Raw genomic sequence first — 17,549 nt, 5'->3', positions numbered from 1 at the left:
GCTCTATATCAGTGTTTAACCACATTTGAGGAGTTGACCAAGGAGCAAGCTGGAACAAAAATATTGACTTCTAAGATAGATACAATTTTGATTGAAAAAGATGTTAAGTAAACAGCCCAGATGAAAAAATGGGAGAGGGTTTTGGACAAAGAAATTGATCTCAGTGAGTGGGTCTGTATATGGGAAAGGGGATATACATCTTCAATTTCTGTAGCTCATGAAGAAAATGTTTATAAATTGCTGTATAGAGAGTATTTGACTCCAGTTAAGATCCATCATATTTTTGCTACTAGGGAGGCACTCTGTTGAAGAGATGGCGGGGAGAGGGGAATATACTTGCACATGTGGTAGATGTGTCCGGGAATTAGTTGGTTTTGGGAGAAAATTAATAGATACTCAACTTAGACACCATGCCAGCTTCCTAGATATTCCCTGACCTGCTTAAAGCTCCATTAATGGATCCGCATTTTAAACAGAATGACAAATTAATTTCTTCTTTATTACTAGCAGCTAGGATCTGTATTGTACATTATTGGAAATAACTGACCCCTTCTCCTATGTAATTGTAGTATAGTAAAATATGGACTGTTCTTGTAATGGAAAAGTGTTCACACCAAGTATGTGCACCAGAAACAGGATAGGTATCTAGAAGTTTGGTCACCCTTTCTAGCATACTCAGAAGAGGAGGGCTCACCAGCCAGCAAGCCAGACTCTTTTAAACCAGATTCTTTGAATATTATCGTGCTCCTGAACAGGTAATGTATGATGTAGTAGTTAATGTTTTATTGTAATTTTGCCTTAATAAAAAGTAAAGAAGTGAGAATACTGAATGAATACAACTTGAATGATAAAATCTGAAAAAAAAAAACACAGGTTGCATGACATTAACAGTTGGGAAAAGAGTGGTATAACTCATTCCTAGGACTTTGTACTGAAACCTAGGTTACCATGGCTGGTGCAAGCAACTTTTAAAGGTGTTTGCTTTTAAATTTCATATCTGAATTCCAGGACTATTTTCTGCTATATGCTAAGTTTGAGAAATGCTTCTGTTTCAGGAAGCCTAAGTGCCAGATACATGAAATGGTCTATGTTATATGCATCTAAACTAGTGGACATGCTTACACCATGTCTTATTCAGCATAAGCATGTTCTTATGACCAGAGTCAAGTGAAATAAGCACAAGGAAACTCAACACCACATGATACTCCTCCGTCTTCATATTTTATTTCGAGCATGAAAATCCTCAACACAAGAAGTCATCCTGCAAAGATGGAAGGAATATTATGAGACTGCACTTAACCATCCTGAAGTGACTCCATGCCCAGATCTGGACATGTTAGTAGTAGATACAATCCCTGACCCTGAAGCCTGTGTAAATGTACCTGTGCTGGAAGAGGTTTACTGTGCCATAAAGAAATTGTGAAGTGGGTGTGCTACTGGATCTGATAGCATAACACCTGAACTTCTCAGGTGTGGTATAGAGCCCATAAGGGTAGCATTATACCAACTTTTTGTCCAGGATTGGACTACTGGGAAAATACCAGAGGAGTGGAAGGAAGCGATCATCATCCAACTTAACAAGGGGAAAGGCCCCACACACTTGAGTGCAGCAGACACAGGCCAATAACTTTGTTATCTATTCCCAGAAACGTTTTTACACATGTTCTACTTGCTCAGCTTCAGCCTCTCCTTACAAAACACCATCACCCAGAAAGATTGGACTTCACTGCTGGGTGATCTGTAATGGACACTCTACTTGCTCTTTGTCTTTTATCTGAGATTCATTGTAAATTCACTTGTCCTTCAACAGCAGCATATGTAGATCTAAGACAGCCTTCAACTCTGTTGATAGAGCTGCCCTGGGAAGGCTCTACAAGGCATCAGCATTCCCAACATCCTCTTGGGGTTAATTCAAAATAATGATTCAGGGTCACAAATGTGATATGAGACCCATAGGTCCTATACTAGATCAAGTATAAAGCAGGGATGTTTTCTGGCCCCCAGCCTCTTCTGCTAGGCAGTGGATTGGCTCCTTGAACAGATCTCCGTAAATACTGGCATAACTGTTTGGTTCAACTCCTTTTACCGACCTGGATTATGTGGATGTCGTCCTCTGCCAAGATGCAAATAACCTTAAAGATACACTTCCAGGACATGGCAGCAGCCCTTGGGTTACAGGGTTTCTTGGGCAAAAAGAAAAATCCAGTGTGTTGGTGCAAAAGTTGTGATACAAGAGATCTGTGCTGCTGGACAAACTGTGGATGTAGTAGATGACTTCATCTATTTTAGGCCGTAAATTGTCGTCAAATGGGTGCAGCAAGCCAGACATCCTCAGGGGAATCAGTTTAGCAGCCTCAACCACGAAGGACCTACATACAAAAGTATGGATTTATCAGACCTGGGTACTTCTGGTCCTCCTACACAGATCTGAAACATGGATGTTGTTTACACAAGACAGCAGGAGGCTGGAGGCATTTCATATGCATTGCCAACAGAGACCGTCGGGCATTTTTAATGGTTTGATTTTATCAGTAATAAGGATGTATTATTGAGAACTGGCCTCGAGAGGATTGAAGTCCTCATTGTTCACTGCCAGCTGGCACTTTTTGGTCATATACCCTGCCTCAGAGATAAAGTCCCTGAACATTGAGCCCTGAAGATTGAACTTAAGGTCAAGAGGGGATGTTGCCCGGCAATGAACAGGTGCCACCCTCATGGTCCTCCATGATTAATTTGGCTACACCAGATCAGTAATAACCTTGTGGAACTTTTAAATGCCTGGAATAAAGCCATACAATGTGGCCATGGCCATTCGGCGCTATGAACCCTCGCTGCCAAGCGTATTGTTGTTATGAAAATCCCGTCAGGTTCATGTAAAGGTTCACAGAACTTTCAAGCAAGCATGAGTTGTTTTAAGGCTTTCCATGAGAACCAAGTAAAATCCCCCATTTCCATACAGTTTCAAACATTCATCTGTTTTGGTTTGATATTGTGGATTCATTTCCAACATGAAATATAGGGTAAAACTTGAGTGTGTATGAGAGAGTATGCGCATGCTTGTGTGTGCATGCATACTCCTTTACAAACTGAACAAGTATTAGAGTGGTAGCCATGTTAGTCTGTATGAGCAAAAACAATGAGGCGTACTTGTGGCACCTTATAGACTAACAAATTTATTTAACAAATTTGTATTAACGTCTATAAGGTGCGACAAGTACTCCTCGTTGTTTCTGAACAAGTATTGGCTCTAGTTCTGGCCTGTTTTGAAGGCTTTTATACAATGAGATCATAGATTACAGAAACTCCTGTAGTTCTTTTCTGTGTATGCCTATGCAACATTTTACCTTATTTATATAAAATGAAAATCTCTCCTTAAGTAGATGCCGCGATGTTGGCAGACCAGGCCACAGCTCATGCCAAGGTCCCCATGTCTGAGCTGGACACTGACAGATACATAGCTGAAACCTTTCTGGCTCTCTTATGGGTTAATACAGTATTGGTAGAATAGGTATTAGAATTACAAGAAATTGTGTAGTGTTTGGATTCTGTTGAATGCTTGTGAGTTGCTGCATACATTAATCTTGTAATAGGTCGAGGGACATCTACACAGAACACATCACCGGCCAGCGGCAATACCAGGAGGGATGAGCTGGAGTGCCGATGAGAAGCGCAGTGGGGAAAGTAACTGAAAGACTTTCCTCATGGATTGTATTTTCTAAATGGACAGCCTACCCTAAATTCTCAATTACTGAGGGAAAATCTTCACTCATTGTTGTATTTGTTTTCCAAAACCAACTTGCTATATAACTTTTTATGAGTGATGTACCTGAATACTTGGATGCTATCATCAAAACTGTATTGTTAACTTTATTCACCTAAATTTGGGTTATTGCTGATTATGCACTATATGTATCTTATGACTTTTAAAAACAAACTTTGTATTTGTGGATAATCTAAGCACTATACCCAGATTTACAGACACTCTTTTCTTACCCTATGTATTATATATATTTTTTAACTATTAGCTTTAATAAAAATTTTAAATCTGAATATCATATTGTAATGTAATATTTGAGGAGGTGTATTGTGAGCCTCCACTGCTGTATGAATCGCCACACGGGAGAGGCATTAGTATGAAGTGCTGCTCTTCTACAGAAATTGTTATGCCCATCCTGAAAGAGGAGACTCATTAATACCAGACAGGCTATGAGTAGATCTTATAACTGGAAACTCCCTACACCTGGATTCAGGAATCCTCAACAAAGGACTAATAACTCCTAGTGTTCTGCTGTGCTCCCCTTGAAGATGAGTGATGCAAGTGGCCCCTTCCCATTAGCTGAGTTGGCAGCTCCGAGCGCATGGCAGGAGGGGGATAAAAACCTCAAACAAAAGGAACTAGGTATCCCTATGCTGCTTGCACTTGGGGAGGGGGAAAGGAGAAGGGACAAAGTGTTTTGAGAGATCCCCAGCTGCTTAGCCTTGGTTAGACCTAAAGGACAAATAGAACATTCTGATTATAGAAGCCTCTATTATTTTTGAAACCAAAGATTGTAACTCAGTTTTTCGTCTATATTTGCTTGCTTTAATCTTGTAAATAACTTCCTAATTTCCCTTTCCTATTTAATAAATCTGTATATATTTTACTCTAGGATTGCCTATAAGCATTGCTTTGGTGTGAGACCTAAATTGCAATGGACCTAGGGTAAGTGACTGGTCCTTTGATATTAAGAGTAACCTGAATTTTGCTGTGATACTTGGTGTAAGGGGCCATTTATCACAGAGATATGCTCACCTGGGTGGCAAGAAAAACTGGAGTACCCAACGGGACTGTCTGTGACTCCATGTTGAGTCTGTAAAAGTGCCAGAAAGGTTTGCACTTAGTGCAGTTGATTGGTGAAATCTGAGTTTAGAACTCAGAACCAATTAGGGGTTTGTGCCCTGGTTTTTAACTGTCTGCCCTTAAGTTGGTTCTCATGCTCTTGCATCACCGATGGGAGCGTCACAGATGCAAAAGCCACTGTCTTTATTTTTTGAAGTTGATCTACTATAGCTCAGTTATAGTAAACTTCCAGAAATAATGACAATAGCCCAGAGCTAAATTAATGAGAGCACACATTTTAATACAAGCATGCAATCTGAAATAAAATAGTCATTTGAGTGTTCTAGGTAAGTCCTTCCTTCAGCATACCCACCTTCTGCACATGATCTCCTGTCTGTCTTGTGGGTGTATGTTTGAGTTATGCTCACTCACCGGTTTTCAGGATCTTGATTAGGGCATGGATGCCACCCATTAGTTTAATTAAACAGACTACATAACAGGTTCTATTTTTATGCAAGGAAGTTCCCTCCTCTGTAATAAAGCACAGGCACATATGCCTCTATACTCAATTGCACCTGTTGATCTAAGAGCCAAGAAAAGAATACGTGAAAAATGGAGGAAAGAAACAGACAAATTATGGTTGCCAAGATGAGCTGCTTAGCATAGATTCCTTGAAAAAACATGAAGACCACTAGCAATGGGGGAGGGTGAAGGCGATTACTGAATGCTACAGAACTGGTAAATCTTGCCAGCAGAGAGACTACATGTCTGAGCAGTCTCATTTGTGAGATGAAAACAACCAGGCAAAGTGAATCAAAATCCAGAGCCTGGAAATACTCGTGGTCAGGAATAAACACAGAATGTGCTTTGTCTTTCCCTATTTTCACTCTGAGACTCTTTGCAAGTGGGCTGACATTGCTATCCCTTCTTGATTCTCTTAGCAGAGTCAATACGGGGAAGTGGAGAGTGCTAATGAACTATTCCATACTAGTCAGGAGGGGTGTGTGTGTGTGTGTGTGGGGGGGGGGGGTTGTATTGTCTAAGTTCACAGGAACTTTTGATGCCCAAACCTGGGTTAGATTCATGGCAGTTGGACTGCAGAAGATGATTCAGGAGAATCTGTAGCTTACCCTACAGATAAGACTTTTTGCCAAGCCATTCCTCTATTCAGTCAGGTGTTTTCTGATCCCAACAACGGCTTTTTGGCTTCCTTAAGAGTTATTCATCAAATCTGGATGGATGCTCCTCAACTACCACATTTTTTCCCTCCATAGAGAACTTAAAGAAAATAAAAATCAATGTATATGCTGTGGTTTTTACATAGATTCAGAAGGTCTGCAGCGTATTGCTCTGAGTTGTAATGTTTCCAGATTTAACATGATGGAAGTAACCCAAACTACAAGGGCGTGTTCTAAAATAGTCTTAAAAGGGTACATAAATCACTGTTTTTCCTCTGAAGGTAGGTGGCCTTTTGGTGTAAATTTGTACACAGGATAAATTTTTAGACCCTTTGAATTTTCTGAGTAATTTTGGTTTGGTTTCTCCTCATGTTTTAATAGCAAGGGTTAGAACTTTGGTTCAGGCTGAAACACTTAGTGATGCCAGCCTTCCATCGCCATGTTTACCAAACCAGCCTTAGCAGTTAGCACAGAAAACCACTACTCCCAATAGTGTAACAGTGTTAGGTTGGGGGGGCGGGGGTAGATTGGTAAACATGTATATGGAGAAGGGAAGCTTGAGGGAGGCAGAGTTAAGGATGCAACGTCTGGCTGGTGGTACATAGTAGTCATGGCATGATGAGGTGCCTGCGGGTGAAGGAAAAGAAGAAATGTACTGTTAGGTGGCTTAACTTTTCACTTCCTTGCATCTGTATCAGGTTTGTGTCAGGTATGTTGTGTGTAAGTAGCTGAGCAACCCTAATTACTTAACACTAACGGCAAGATGGATAAGTTTTTATTATTAGCCTATCAAAAATGTTAGGAACAGAGGAAGTGAGATCAACATTTTTAAACATCGGTGACTAAAGGTAAGCACTTTGGCCTCAATTCAAGAAAGAATCCCTACCTGATGAGATCAGTGCTGGACTGGATGTCAGGAGAGCAGGGTTTTATTCCCAGCTATGCCACTGACCTGCTGGGTGACCCTGGGCAAGTCGCTTCTCTTCTCTGTGGCTCAGTAGCTGCAGCTGTAGAATGGATAATGATAGTGACCTCTTTTGAGATCTGATTATAGCTCTATATAAGAGCTAAGTATTACTATTAAAATTAAGCATGTGCTTAAGTGCATTACTGAATTGGGATCATTGGGCCTGGTTCCAATAAAGGCAATAAGAATGAAGCCATTGCCTTCAGTGAGAGCAGCGCCAGTATTTAATCCATGTTTAGGCAGTTAAAAACGTGCCTTATTTTCAAAGGTGCTGAGAAGCCACAGCTTCATTGACTTAAATTGATTTAGACACACACATTTGAAGTTCTGCTTACTATTGACAGCAAATGAGTGGCAGTTCTAGAATTAGAACTTGGGTGTCCTCAAATACTGTTCTAAAATTCATTTCTCTAGACATGCTGCATATAACAGAAGCAGCCACCTCCAAAGCACACCCTTCTCCCAAGTCCAGATTTCCCTTTGCAGCAGTCTCTCTCTTGAGGCATGCCTACACTGCAGTTAAACAGCCTTTTAGGCCAAGCCAGCTGGCACGGGTCAGGCTTGGGTATGTAATTGCAGTGTAGACATACCCTTTGGGTATATCTAGATTGCGCACACACACACACAAAGGCCAGGGCAGCAAGTATCCTAGCCTAGGGTCAACTGATTCAGGCTCACACTAAGGGACTGAAAATAGCAGTATAGATGTTACTGTTCATGCTCTGAAACCTAGTGAGAGGGAGTGGGTGTCAGAGCCCAACCAGGAATGTCCAAACTGCTGTTTTTAGCCCTGCCCCATGAGCCTGAGTCAGTTGACTCTGGCTCTGAGACTTTTGGGAAGGGGCAGTGTAGACATACTCTTGAGAACACCACAGCCCATAGGTAATTCACACTATTCCCTCAAGTGGTCCCATTTATTTGAGTTTTCTGGGGGTAAACTGGCCCTCCAGGCCCCAAGGTTAGTTCAGCCTCTCTCTTGCGATAATTCAAAATAACACAAAGTCTTTAAAACCAGAACACTAATTCTCACAATCTTCTTCCAGTTTCAGTTGGGCACCACCCCTCCTCCCTGAAGGCTTATCTGCCTCTTTCCCACTACTTCGGCACTGTAGTTTTTCTTTTCGCATAGGCTTTCCCTAGCTATTACCTACTCTGCTGACTCAGGGCCCTGCAGACTTCTTATTACACTGTCTACAACCATAATTACAATTTCTTGTACTTCTCCCTTCATTGTAACTTCCTGCTTCTTTTATACTGGAAACACCTAATGCCTCTCAGGTAGAGCTCCTTGTGAATCAGGGTGGGCTTAGCCCCAGGTTCTCCAACCCATGGGGCAAGCCACGCTGTTACAATGCACAAGAAATTGTATATTTCTGTCAGTTCTTTTATTCCTTTTTGCTATCAGGTAAAAAGCATATCTAGTCAGGAGTCACATCTGACTTATTACAGCTCTTGTCCATGTATCAAAAGAAGCTGTCACACAGGTAATTTAAAGTATAAAAGCAAAACTTTGTTGTTTAAATGGCTGTAACAAACCATATGCAAACTATAGGATGGCTATTTTTAAGAAGCGATTGACTGCAATCTAAATGCTTGTCACTTTTGTAATATGTACTGTTTTGAGTACAGATTACTGTAGTGATTTGGAAGAGTATGATAGAATATCTGTGTATAGTACAATAAATAAAGGCACTCTGTGTATTGTAATGTGGCAATTAAGCTTCAGAAGGCACCTCCATTCTAAGGGCTAAGTCCTGCTTCCATTGATGTCAGTGGAAGTATTTTCACAGACTTTAATGGGAGTTGGATGGCACTCTAATCCCCTACTTTCAACTCCTTGTAACTTTCTCCCATCTATAAATTAATTTGTGGAAGTCTCTAAATACTACAAGGAAAATAAAGAAATTACACTCTGTGGAATACTTCACAAGGGCTGCTATGTTAGTGAGGCCCTTCACAAGGCAGCAAAATCCAAAAGAACAAGTGGCCTACTTATTAAAAGTATAAGATATGAATACAGAATTTTAAATATATAGTCTAAAATACCATGTGTTTTTGAATAACTTTTTTTATCTTTTCCTTTCCCTTCTGCCTGCTTCAAATGCCTTCACACTTCCTTTTAACTTTATAATCAGATTTAAACAAATCAACCTCTCCACTGGAAAAATAATGCTCTTTTGCCAGTTACAATCTTCACTACATTTGGTAAATTGTATATTGAGGCAACTATATATGCATTCTGGATTGAATTCACAGCTAAATTTAATCTGTTTATTAATGAAAATTCACTGTCAGGTCCTGCTGTCCTTTGTAATACTGCAGTCTTACAGTTTATTATATCATCAGACTGTTAAGGTGGTTAGTATTCAAACTAGGACTGTGTATAGTACTTTTCAAAATGTAATGTCACAGTTTGTGCTTTATTTTTAACTATATATTTAATTTTACTGTACAGAAAAATATACAGATGTTTTTGGTTCTTTTTGCTCATGCTTTCTAAGTTTCTGAGATTTTATCTAAACTTCTTTGAACAGCAGTGCCTAAAATTGTAGCATTAACTGATGTCAAAAGTGAAGGTAATAGTCAGAATTTACCATTCATGCAGTGAGTTTATAGCAGGGGTGAATTTGGACTAATACATAGATTGGTAAATGGTATTTAAGCGTCTCTCCTTATTTACAAATGTTTAGGGACATGTCATGCTCATAAAAGGTACTGGCTTGACAGACCATGTAGAATGAAATCTGTTCATAGATCAAGTACAGCACAGGCAGCAGCCATACAAGTTAATATTGGCTCTGAGATGCTGTAGAAGATATTAGTACTTGTTTCAACTTTTATCTATGCAAGAAGAAAAATATGTCTTTATGTTGCTAACATGCAGATTCTGGCTTCATTTTTATATAAAAACATAAAAGCAAGGAAAAATAAACAGTGATTTTTTTTTATGTATACATTATTGGCAGAGCTAAAAGCATTAGGGCTGGCTGAAAATTCCCCATCAGCTTTTTTCACCAGAAAACTGGGTTTTCAACTAAACAAAACTTTTTGTGGAAAGTGTTTGCTTTCTTTGGAAAAAATTGATTAATTATTTTCACCAGAAAACCATAAGCTCTGACAAGATTTTGGTTTGGAGGATTTTCTGTAAAAAGTCAACATTTTCTGTGACTCCCCCCGCACCCCCCGCTACTCTATTTTCTGTAGTTAAGGCTGAAAACAGAGAATTATAACAGAAAGTGTTAAGTGATTGCTAAACTTTTAGCAGGCCAGGCTGAAAGCTTCCATGCTTGGTCTGTGCTTCAGACTGATTTTTTTGTTTTTGTTTTCGAAAGATTCAACAAAAATAGTTTAGCAGTTTCTAAAAATGGGATAAGGGAAACAGGTAGTTTTGTCAGTGTTACTTGACAAGGAAAGGGAAGCATAACACATTAGGGAAAATTCCCTGGTTGGCAAAGCCAAAGACCATGAGAAGAAGTTTAGGTACATAAGGAACAAAATAAATCCTAACAAAGGTAGAGGCCCATTACAGCAGTTTTTAACATGTCAAATGCACTGAGCATGCTCTCTGGCACAGATCTAGAGCTCTGGATGGGGGAAATGATGCAGTGGCAGCAGCTGCCACCTTTACCCTTTTAGTCTATGGAAGGGGGAGTTTACCAGAGGCTATGACCATGAGTTCTAGCCTCATCTCTTCCAGTGACTGGGGTTAATAAATCTGTGAAATGCACAGAATTAAAATGGAATAAGGCCTCATAACCAATATTGCCAACCACAAGCATTAAAAATCATGAGTTAGGACCCCAAAAATCATGAGTTTGGATTTTTTTTCCATGGGAGATATATATATATATGGTTCTTTTTATTCACATTCTGTTTTCTGAGCCTTTAGGGTGACCTCAGCTAGTGATTTAAGTTATTTTTTTTCTCTCTGCAACCATGAGGCCTAGAATTAACTTAGTTTTTCTTTTAAAGTGAAAGCTAAGATTTTCATGCAATCTTTTGACTCCAGCAGCTGGATTTTTTACAGAAACATGGAATACTGCAAGACTTGTGATTAAAATCACAGGCATATTACATAGAGGTTACACCAGGTCACTTCTGGCTGGGTTAGGAATAGAACAAGGACCAGATTCTGGGCTGCATCTCTCAGGAAGTATAACACAGAAGGTACTGACCCGAAAAGGGGTTGCAAAGGTGACTTAAAGCCCCCCAGCATAACTTGGAGGAGCCTTGGGGTTCTGCTTTAACTTACAGCAGACTGACTGTGGGCTTCTCCACAGTGCAGAATTACCAGAGCTCAGAGTGCTCTGGCCATTGCCTCTTTTCTCTTTCCGAATCAATGTGCTGACTGCCTCTTCTTATCCCCAGGATAGCAGGCTGTGAGGGGACAGCTGTATAGTGCCAGCTTAAATGGCCCTGGTGCTGGGGTTCTCCTTCTAGGGCTCCTCTGTCTCTCTGTGTCCCTTGTATAGTACAGGAGGAGCACAAAGACACTAGACACTAGAATCAAGCCTATGTGCTTAATAGGGCAGATCCCAAGTCTCAGCCACTCGGCTAGCCTGCCTTTCAGAATGAAAATGCCAAATGTATGTTTGACTATGTTGTCTGTGGCCATTAGACCTCTCTCCCTTCCAAAGCTAAGACTAGCACTGAAGGCTTCTGATTCCTAATACTCCTCTATTAGCTAACCAATAATTGTGTAAGTCAATGCATCTGTCTTGCTTCCCTTGCTGGTCCACATAGCATCTACTACTGCTACCAGTAGTATCTTCAGCTCAAGTTGTAGAAGTCTGTGCTGTGTACTGGATTCCAAATGCGCTGATGATCTATGCACAGAGGTACTATAGTTCCACATGATGTAAATTCTGATTTACAAAAACCAGAAACCTAAGATGATATATACAAACCAAACAACCCCCCGAGTTACAAATATTAAGGGTTTTAAAGCACTTAGAAGTAAGGAAATGCCAAAATTAAGGTTGCTTAATATGATCCCTTTGTGTATATGCATTATGATAGTCTTAATTACATGATCACGTTATTTGTTCTGAGACCCATGTCATTCAGTGCACAGGATGGCGTGTGAGTGAGGAAGAGGAGTGCTAGAAGAGTAAGGAAGTTCCTTTGTATATAAGGCATTAGACTGGGGACCTAGGAGAAATAGAAGTGGAAGTGGTTTTTTACCCACAAAAGCTTATGCCCAAATATATATGTTAGTCTTTAAGGTGCCACTGGACTACTTGTTGTTTTTGTGGCTACAGACTAACACAGCTACCCCACTGATACTTTCTATTTCTGACTCTGCAACACATTTGTCATGAACACAAGGGGGAGGGGGAAATTGTGGCTCCAATACTTTAAGAAGATCTGCTTGGATGGATTCTTGCACCTGTGCAGAGTCCCAGTGAAGTTAGGTGTCTCTCATTACTTGAAGAGTATGTTTCCACTTTTTGAGTATGTCTCCACTGCAGCTGGGAAATGTGTTTGAGTATTATGCAGCACAAATTAAAGAGAAATAAACATAGATTCAATAAAGAGTGAATAGAGGTTTTAGCCTTGGACTTGATAAAGAGCAGGATGCTTCCTGTGTGGAAATGAGACAGGGCATACAGGAGGGTAGCAGGTAAACTGTGTATTCCCAATGTTCTCCGCCCTAAGCAACTAATTGTTGGCTGGCTTTCACTGGGGTTACAAAGAGATAATTAAAGCCGGGAACTGCGGTCATTTTTTGTCCTGAGTGCTGGATTTTCCACACATCTATATTTGAAATCGAAATGCTGCCTCAGGATAACAATTAATAACTTGCATAATCAAGTGCCATGAATTCTAGTGGCAGTGTGGCCATCGTTGGAGGGCTTCAGTCACCTCCATGCATGGCCTTTGGCAAAGGACTGTCCAATACAATGCAGGATCTCAAAGTTATGGATTACTTGTGGCACCTTAGAGACTAAGAAATTTATTTGAGCATAAGGTTTCATGAGCTACAGCTCACTTCATCGGATGCATTTCCACTGAATGCATCCCATGAAGTGGGCTGTAGCTCACGCTCAAATAAATTGGTTCGTCTCTAAGGTGCCACATGTCCTCCTTTTCTTTTTGCGAATACAGACTAACACGGCGGCTACTCTGAAAGTTATGGATCTTAAGTATTGAGCTAAACTGGGTCAGGAGCAGCCTAAGTTCCCTCTCCCGGTTCTCTGAAGACCGCCAAAGGTCCGGGGCCCAACGCGTTGGCCGGCGGGCCAGCCGGCCGGCCTGCCTCTAGCGAGCTGAAACAAGCGGCGCTGGATCAGAACATCACTGACCTTCCGGAAGAGCCGGAGCCAGAGCTCGTGGTTTCGGCCACGCTGCGACTGAGCCCTGGCGTGTGCAATTTGGGGCGGCTGAAAAAATGCTCCCCTCAACCCCCGCCGCGGCGCTGCCCTAAGGAGCGGCGCCTTCTCTCTGCCGGGCGCTCCCCCGACCAACTTTCAGCCAATTGGCGCCCTGGCTCTCCCATCCAGCTGCTGAAGCCGCTGCCCAGCGGCCGCCGCTGGCTCCTCCCCTCCCCTCCCCTCCCCTCGAGGAGCTCGCCGGGGTAATCCTGCAACCGGCCCCTCCGTCCCTGCCCCCCTCCCCCCATCTCCTGCCCTTTGCAATGAAAGTCCCTGTTAACTCTTCTCCCCTTTAGCAGGCGGCCCGAGTCAGTGCAAAATGCTGGGCATGTACGTGCCGGACAGGTTTGCCCTGAAGTCGTCTAAAGTTCAGGACGGGATGGGGCTCTATACGGCCCGGAGAGTGAAAAAGGTGGGTGATCTCGCCGCTGCTCCTCGGCACCCATGGGGTCGGCATGACGGGGAGACCAGGGGGCTGTGCGCTGCCTGGTGAGTGTATTGCAGAAGCAGCTAGGGCAGCTGTGTAGCTTGCAAGCTACTCCGCCCCCCCCCCGCTTAGTTTCCAAAATGCTGGTTTCTCCAGAGAAAGCCTGCCACGTAGTACAGGAGTTCACTGCAGCGCCTTCTCCTCTCGCTGCCTGCAGGGCTTTCGAGTTCCAACTTAATTCCAAACTCCCCCTTTACCAGAGCTCGCTCCACCGTCTGCTTTGCAGCGGGCAGTGTCTTGCTGAAATGAAAAAACAAACAAACAAAAAAAACCCCCAGCGTTAAACTGAAGCATGTTCTGGTGCATTTCACAGAAATCTATTGTTGGCACGCAAGGACTGAAATCGTGATCAAAAAGAACAACAAAAAGGCACCGTCCCCTTTGGAGCTTTGTTTCTTTGGGGAGTAGCATAAAATGGTTAGCCCAGCTCCCCGCACCTGTACATGCACAAGCAAAGAGTGGGTTAATCGTGTGCATAGGAAGGGGTTAGTAGGAGGTTTTTATTTTGGGTTGGTGTTACGTTTTTGTTTGTTTTTTAAAACCCAGGCAGTGCCCCTCTCCTGATCTATTTGTCCATTCCCATCTCATTTTCAATCTAAATATACCTCCCTCCCCACCAAACTCCTGCTGTTCTCTTACTTTTAACAGAATAAATGATTTAATTTGCTTTGCAGAATAATGAAACGGTGGCTGTGAAAGATGTGATACAGCTGAAACCTCAATTAAGTACAAATCCCTCTTATGCAAAACAGGTCACATCCCCTGACATCTGTTAATTAAATTGAAAATTCTCTTGATTATCCACAATTTCAATTATCCAGAAATATTCAGTGTCCCCCATTATATTTACATAATTGAAGTGGTACAGAACTAAAATGATCAATCCCGCATTAATTTAAGCTTCTACCTTTTATTTTTCTTGGATCTTTTGTTGTGTGTCTGTCCCACTTTTCAGAGTAGCAGCAGTGTTAGTCTGTATCCGCAAAATGAAAAGGAGTACTTGTGGCACCTTAGAGACTAACAAATTTTTGGATCTTATTGGTTTGAGAGAGGTGCTATTTGGGCTATCTTGTTGTGTGTGCAATTCACCTAACGCCATACAATACAGTGAAATTCATCAAAATTATTACCTATTTCAACAGTCATTACAATTTTGGGCCTGATTTCCTTTTCTCTTAAGTATAAATTTCGTGGGTGTGAAACTGGTGAAAAAGGAAAGTAGAACTTGCCTACACTTAGTGCCAGAGTTCCTACATACTGTTTAGGCGGATGTCATCAGGTGGTGATTTTACACAGTCTTCCAAGTACTTTTTCTTAGTTTGGTGGCAAATGTTCAATGTTAGGAAGGCATGTTAAATATTACTGTTAGTTTTGTTATGCAATGCTCTGAGTAAAGGTATCTGTGTGAGCAGCAGGCCTTGCTCTCTTCCTTGGTCTATGGAGGCCAGTGTTACTTCCTGGGAACCAAGCATCGGTGTATGGCTGAGATTCCTGAAAGAAGGAATTTGACTGCATGCTGTTTGTGACCACCTCTGTGCCAGGACTGGTGTACATGCATAAATAAAATAAATTGTTCATCGGATGTAACCAGACTCCATGTTACTGGGAAGTCTACCTCAGCAGAGGGGGAACAATACTAATTACACTATATTATAGCCATCTATTGTAATGGCCACCAAAGTAATTCCATTAACAATTTTTGGGAGGAGGTGCTGAATGTGAAATTAGACATATATTTCTGAGTAGCAAATTCTGTAGTGTGCTCTGTGTTGTCTGACATCTTAAATGTATCTTTCTTTCCTGTGGTTAAAGTGCTCCTTTCAGATGTCCTTATGTTATCATTATTATTGCTAACCCCAACTGCTCAAATATAACGAGGCAGGCCCCCTCAAAAATCGAGTGATTTAAAAAAAAAAATCCCATTTTGCCTCCTTTTTGATTTGCCTTTGGATGTGAGCCCTTAGGTTGCACTCAGGTCATGTTTTCAAGCTTTTCTCTGTTACCACAAGGGCTAGTAACTTTGTATTTTATTTATTTTTTTAAAATGAAAGTTGAGATTCTCATGTAATCTCTTCTCTCTCTCATCTAGACTTTAACTCAAACACCCAAATCACAAAACTCTTGATACAGTCATGAGCATTGGCAACACTGGTTTCTCAGTGCTTTGCTGGAAATGGAACAAGATCAGTTGTTGCTGCCTGATTTTCTTTAAAGTTGATCCCTACTGTATTTTCTGCCCTTTTAGTGATAGGGCAGTTTATGTCTCCTTTTAGTCACTGTTATGATAGATGTTTGTGTATAGTTTCATTCATTATTTTTTTATTGACTTGAGAGGAAATGAAGTGTAAGAATCTGGTATTAGTTAATATATATTGGCATATAATGGGATATTTGTTTGCTAGAATTGATAAATGTGTATATATCTGAAGAAAAGATACTTATAGTCCTCAAAAAAGGCTACTTGCCTCTGGGACCCTTATGTTGCAGAACATATTGGCTAGCTGCCTACAACTTCTGTTTCCTCTCCAAGGCTGAGAAAATTATTTTTACGTTTAAAAATGCGTGCAAGTTTTTAAAAAAATCACTTTAAAATTTAGGTCTTTGGGCAGGTCTTCACTTACAACGCTGCAGCTGCACCAATGTAAGTATTTCAATAAAGGCCTTGTCTACACTGCCACTTTACAGCACTGCAACTTTCTTGCTCAGGGGTGTGAAAAAACATCCCCATGAGCGCTGCAAGTTTCAGTGCTATAAAGTGGTAGTATAGACAGTGTACCAGTGCTGGGAGTGACTCCCCTTGTGGAGGTGGGTTTTTTTTTTTTTTAGCGCTGGGAGAGCTCTATACTATTGCTGTGTTCCACCCCAGAGATGTCTGCGTTTTGGTGGTTGGTGAAGTGATTCCTGTAGGTACTTTGTAAGGTGCCTGGGGATCCTTTGGGGTGACAGGATTTGTATAAATGTAAAATAGTGGAGCTAACTTGTCCCAGGTCAAGTCTATACTACATCGGCACAGCTGCGCTGCTGTAGTGTGTCTGGTGAAGTCGTGCTATGCCGACGGGAAAGCGCTCTCCCATTAGCATAATTATTCCACCTCGGCAAGAAGCAGAAGTTATGTTCGCGGGAGATCATCTCCTGCTGACATAGTGCCAGTGGGGACAGCACGGGAGGGGTGGGAGGGTTCACATCCCGGAGCAATGTAAGTTGGACTGATTTTTAGGCTGGAGTGTAGACCTGTCCTTAGTCTGTACTACAAAGTTTTGTTCGCATATGTCAGCTAAGGGTGTAAAAAAATCATACCCCGTAGCACTGTCATAGCTCTTCTTCTCCCTTGCATTAATCCCATCAAATCTACGAGTATTGCGCCCCTCATTTGCCCATACAAGTGCTCTGTTCGGTGCTGTATCCTCTATAACACCACATCTTCCTTTATGACATCCTACCACTTCTTCTTGGGTTGGCCTTTCTGATTTTTTTTTTCCTTCAGTCTTGATCTTTTGGACTCTTACCACATAGTTGTCAGGACTGTGCTTAAAACAACCAACCCACTGAGCCTGCATTCTCTCATTTTTGCATTTATTGGTATTGATTTGAGCATGTCTCTCTCTACATACATATTCTTCACATAGCCTTTCATTCATACACCATTCATCTATTTCAATATTCGCCTTTCTGTGGAACAGATCATTTGCTCGTGTTTCTTCTTTGTTGCTCAACGCTCAGGGCC

General features: G+C 41.5%; 1 protein-coding gene and 1 long non-coding RNA gene across 3 annotated transcripts in view; one reads left to right on the top strand and one right to left on the bottom strand.

The window, feature by feature from the left end:
* Positions 1-1,149: 1,149 nt before the first annotated feature.
* On the bottom strand, positions 1,150-13,438 carry LOC140910344 (uncharacterized). Its single transcript, XR_012158543.1, has 3 exons — positions 13,270-13,438; positions 2,091-2,369; positions 1,150-1,261 (listed from the first exon to the last, which is right to left on the bottom strand). It is a non-coding gene; the product is annotated as an uncharacterized LOC140910344 (long non-coding RNA).
* Positions 13,439-13,528: 90 nt separating this feature from the next.
* PRDM5 (PR/SET domain 5) overlaps positions 13,529-17,549 on the top strand; it is a 138,219-nt gene continuing 134,198 nt past the window's right edge. For both annotated transcript variants that reach the window (XM_078852476.1, XM_078852475.1), the window contains exon 1: positions 13,529-13,750. In XM_078852476.1, the coding sequence (XP_078708602.1) occupies positions 13,658-13,750 (93 nt within the window). In that variant the 5' untranslated portion in view covers positions 13,529-13,657. The remainder of the gene's footprint in view (positions 13,751-17,549) is intronic.

The sequence above is a fragment of the Lepidochelys kempii genome, chromosome 4, assembly GCF_965140285.1.
Source record: "Lepidochelys kempii isolate rLepKem1 chromosome 4, rLepKem1.hap1, whole genome shotgun sequence".
In the NCBI taxonomy this organism is placed as follows: domain Eukaryota; kingdom Metazoa; phylum Chordata; order Testudines; family Cheloniidae; genus Lepidochelys; species Lepidochelys kempii.
This window is presented reverse-complemented; position numbering and strand designations above follow the sequence as displayed.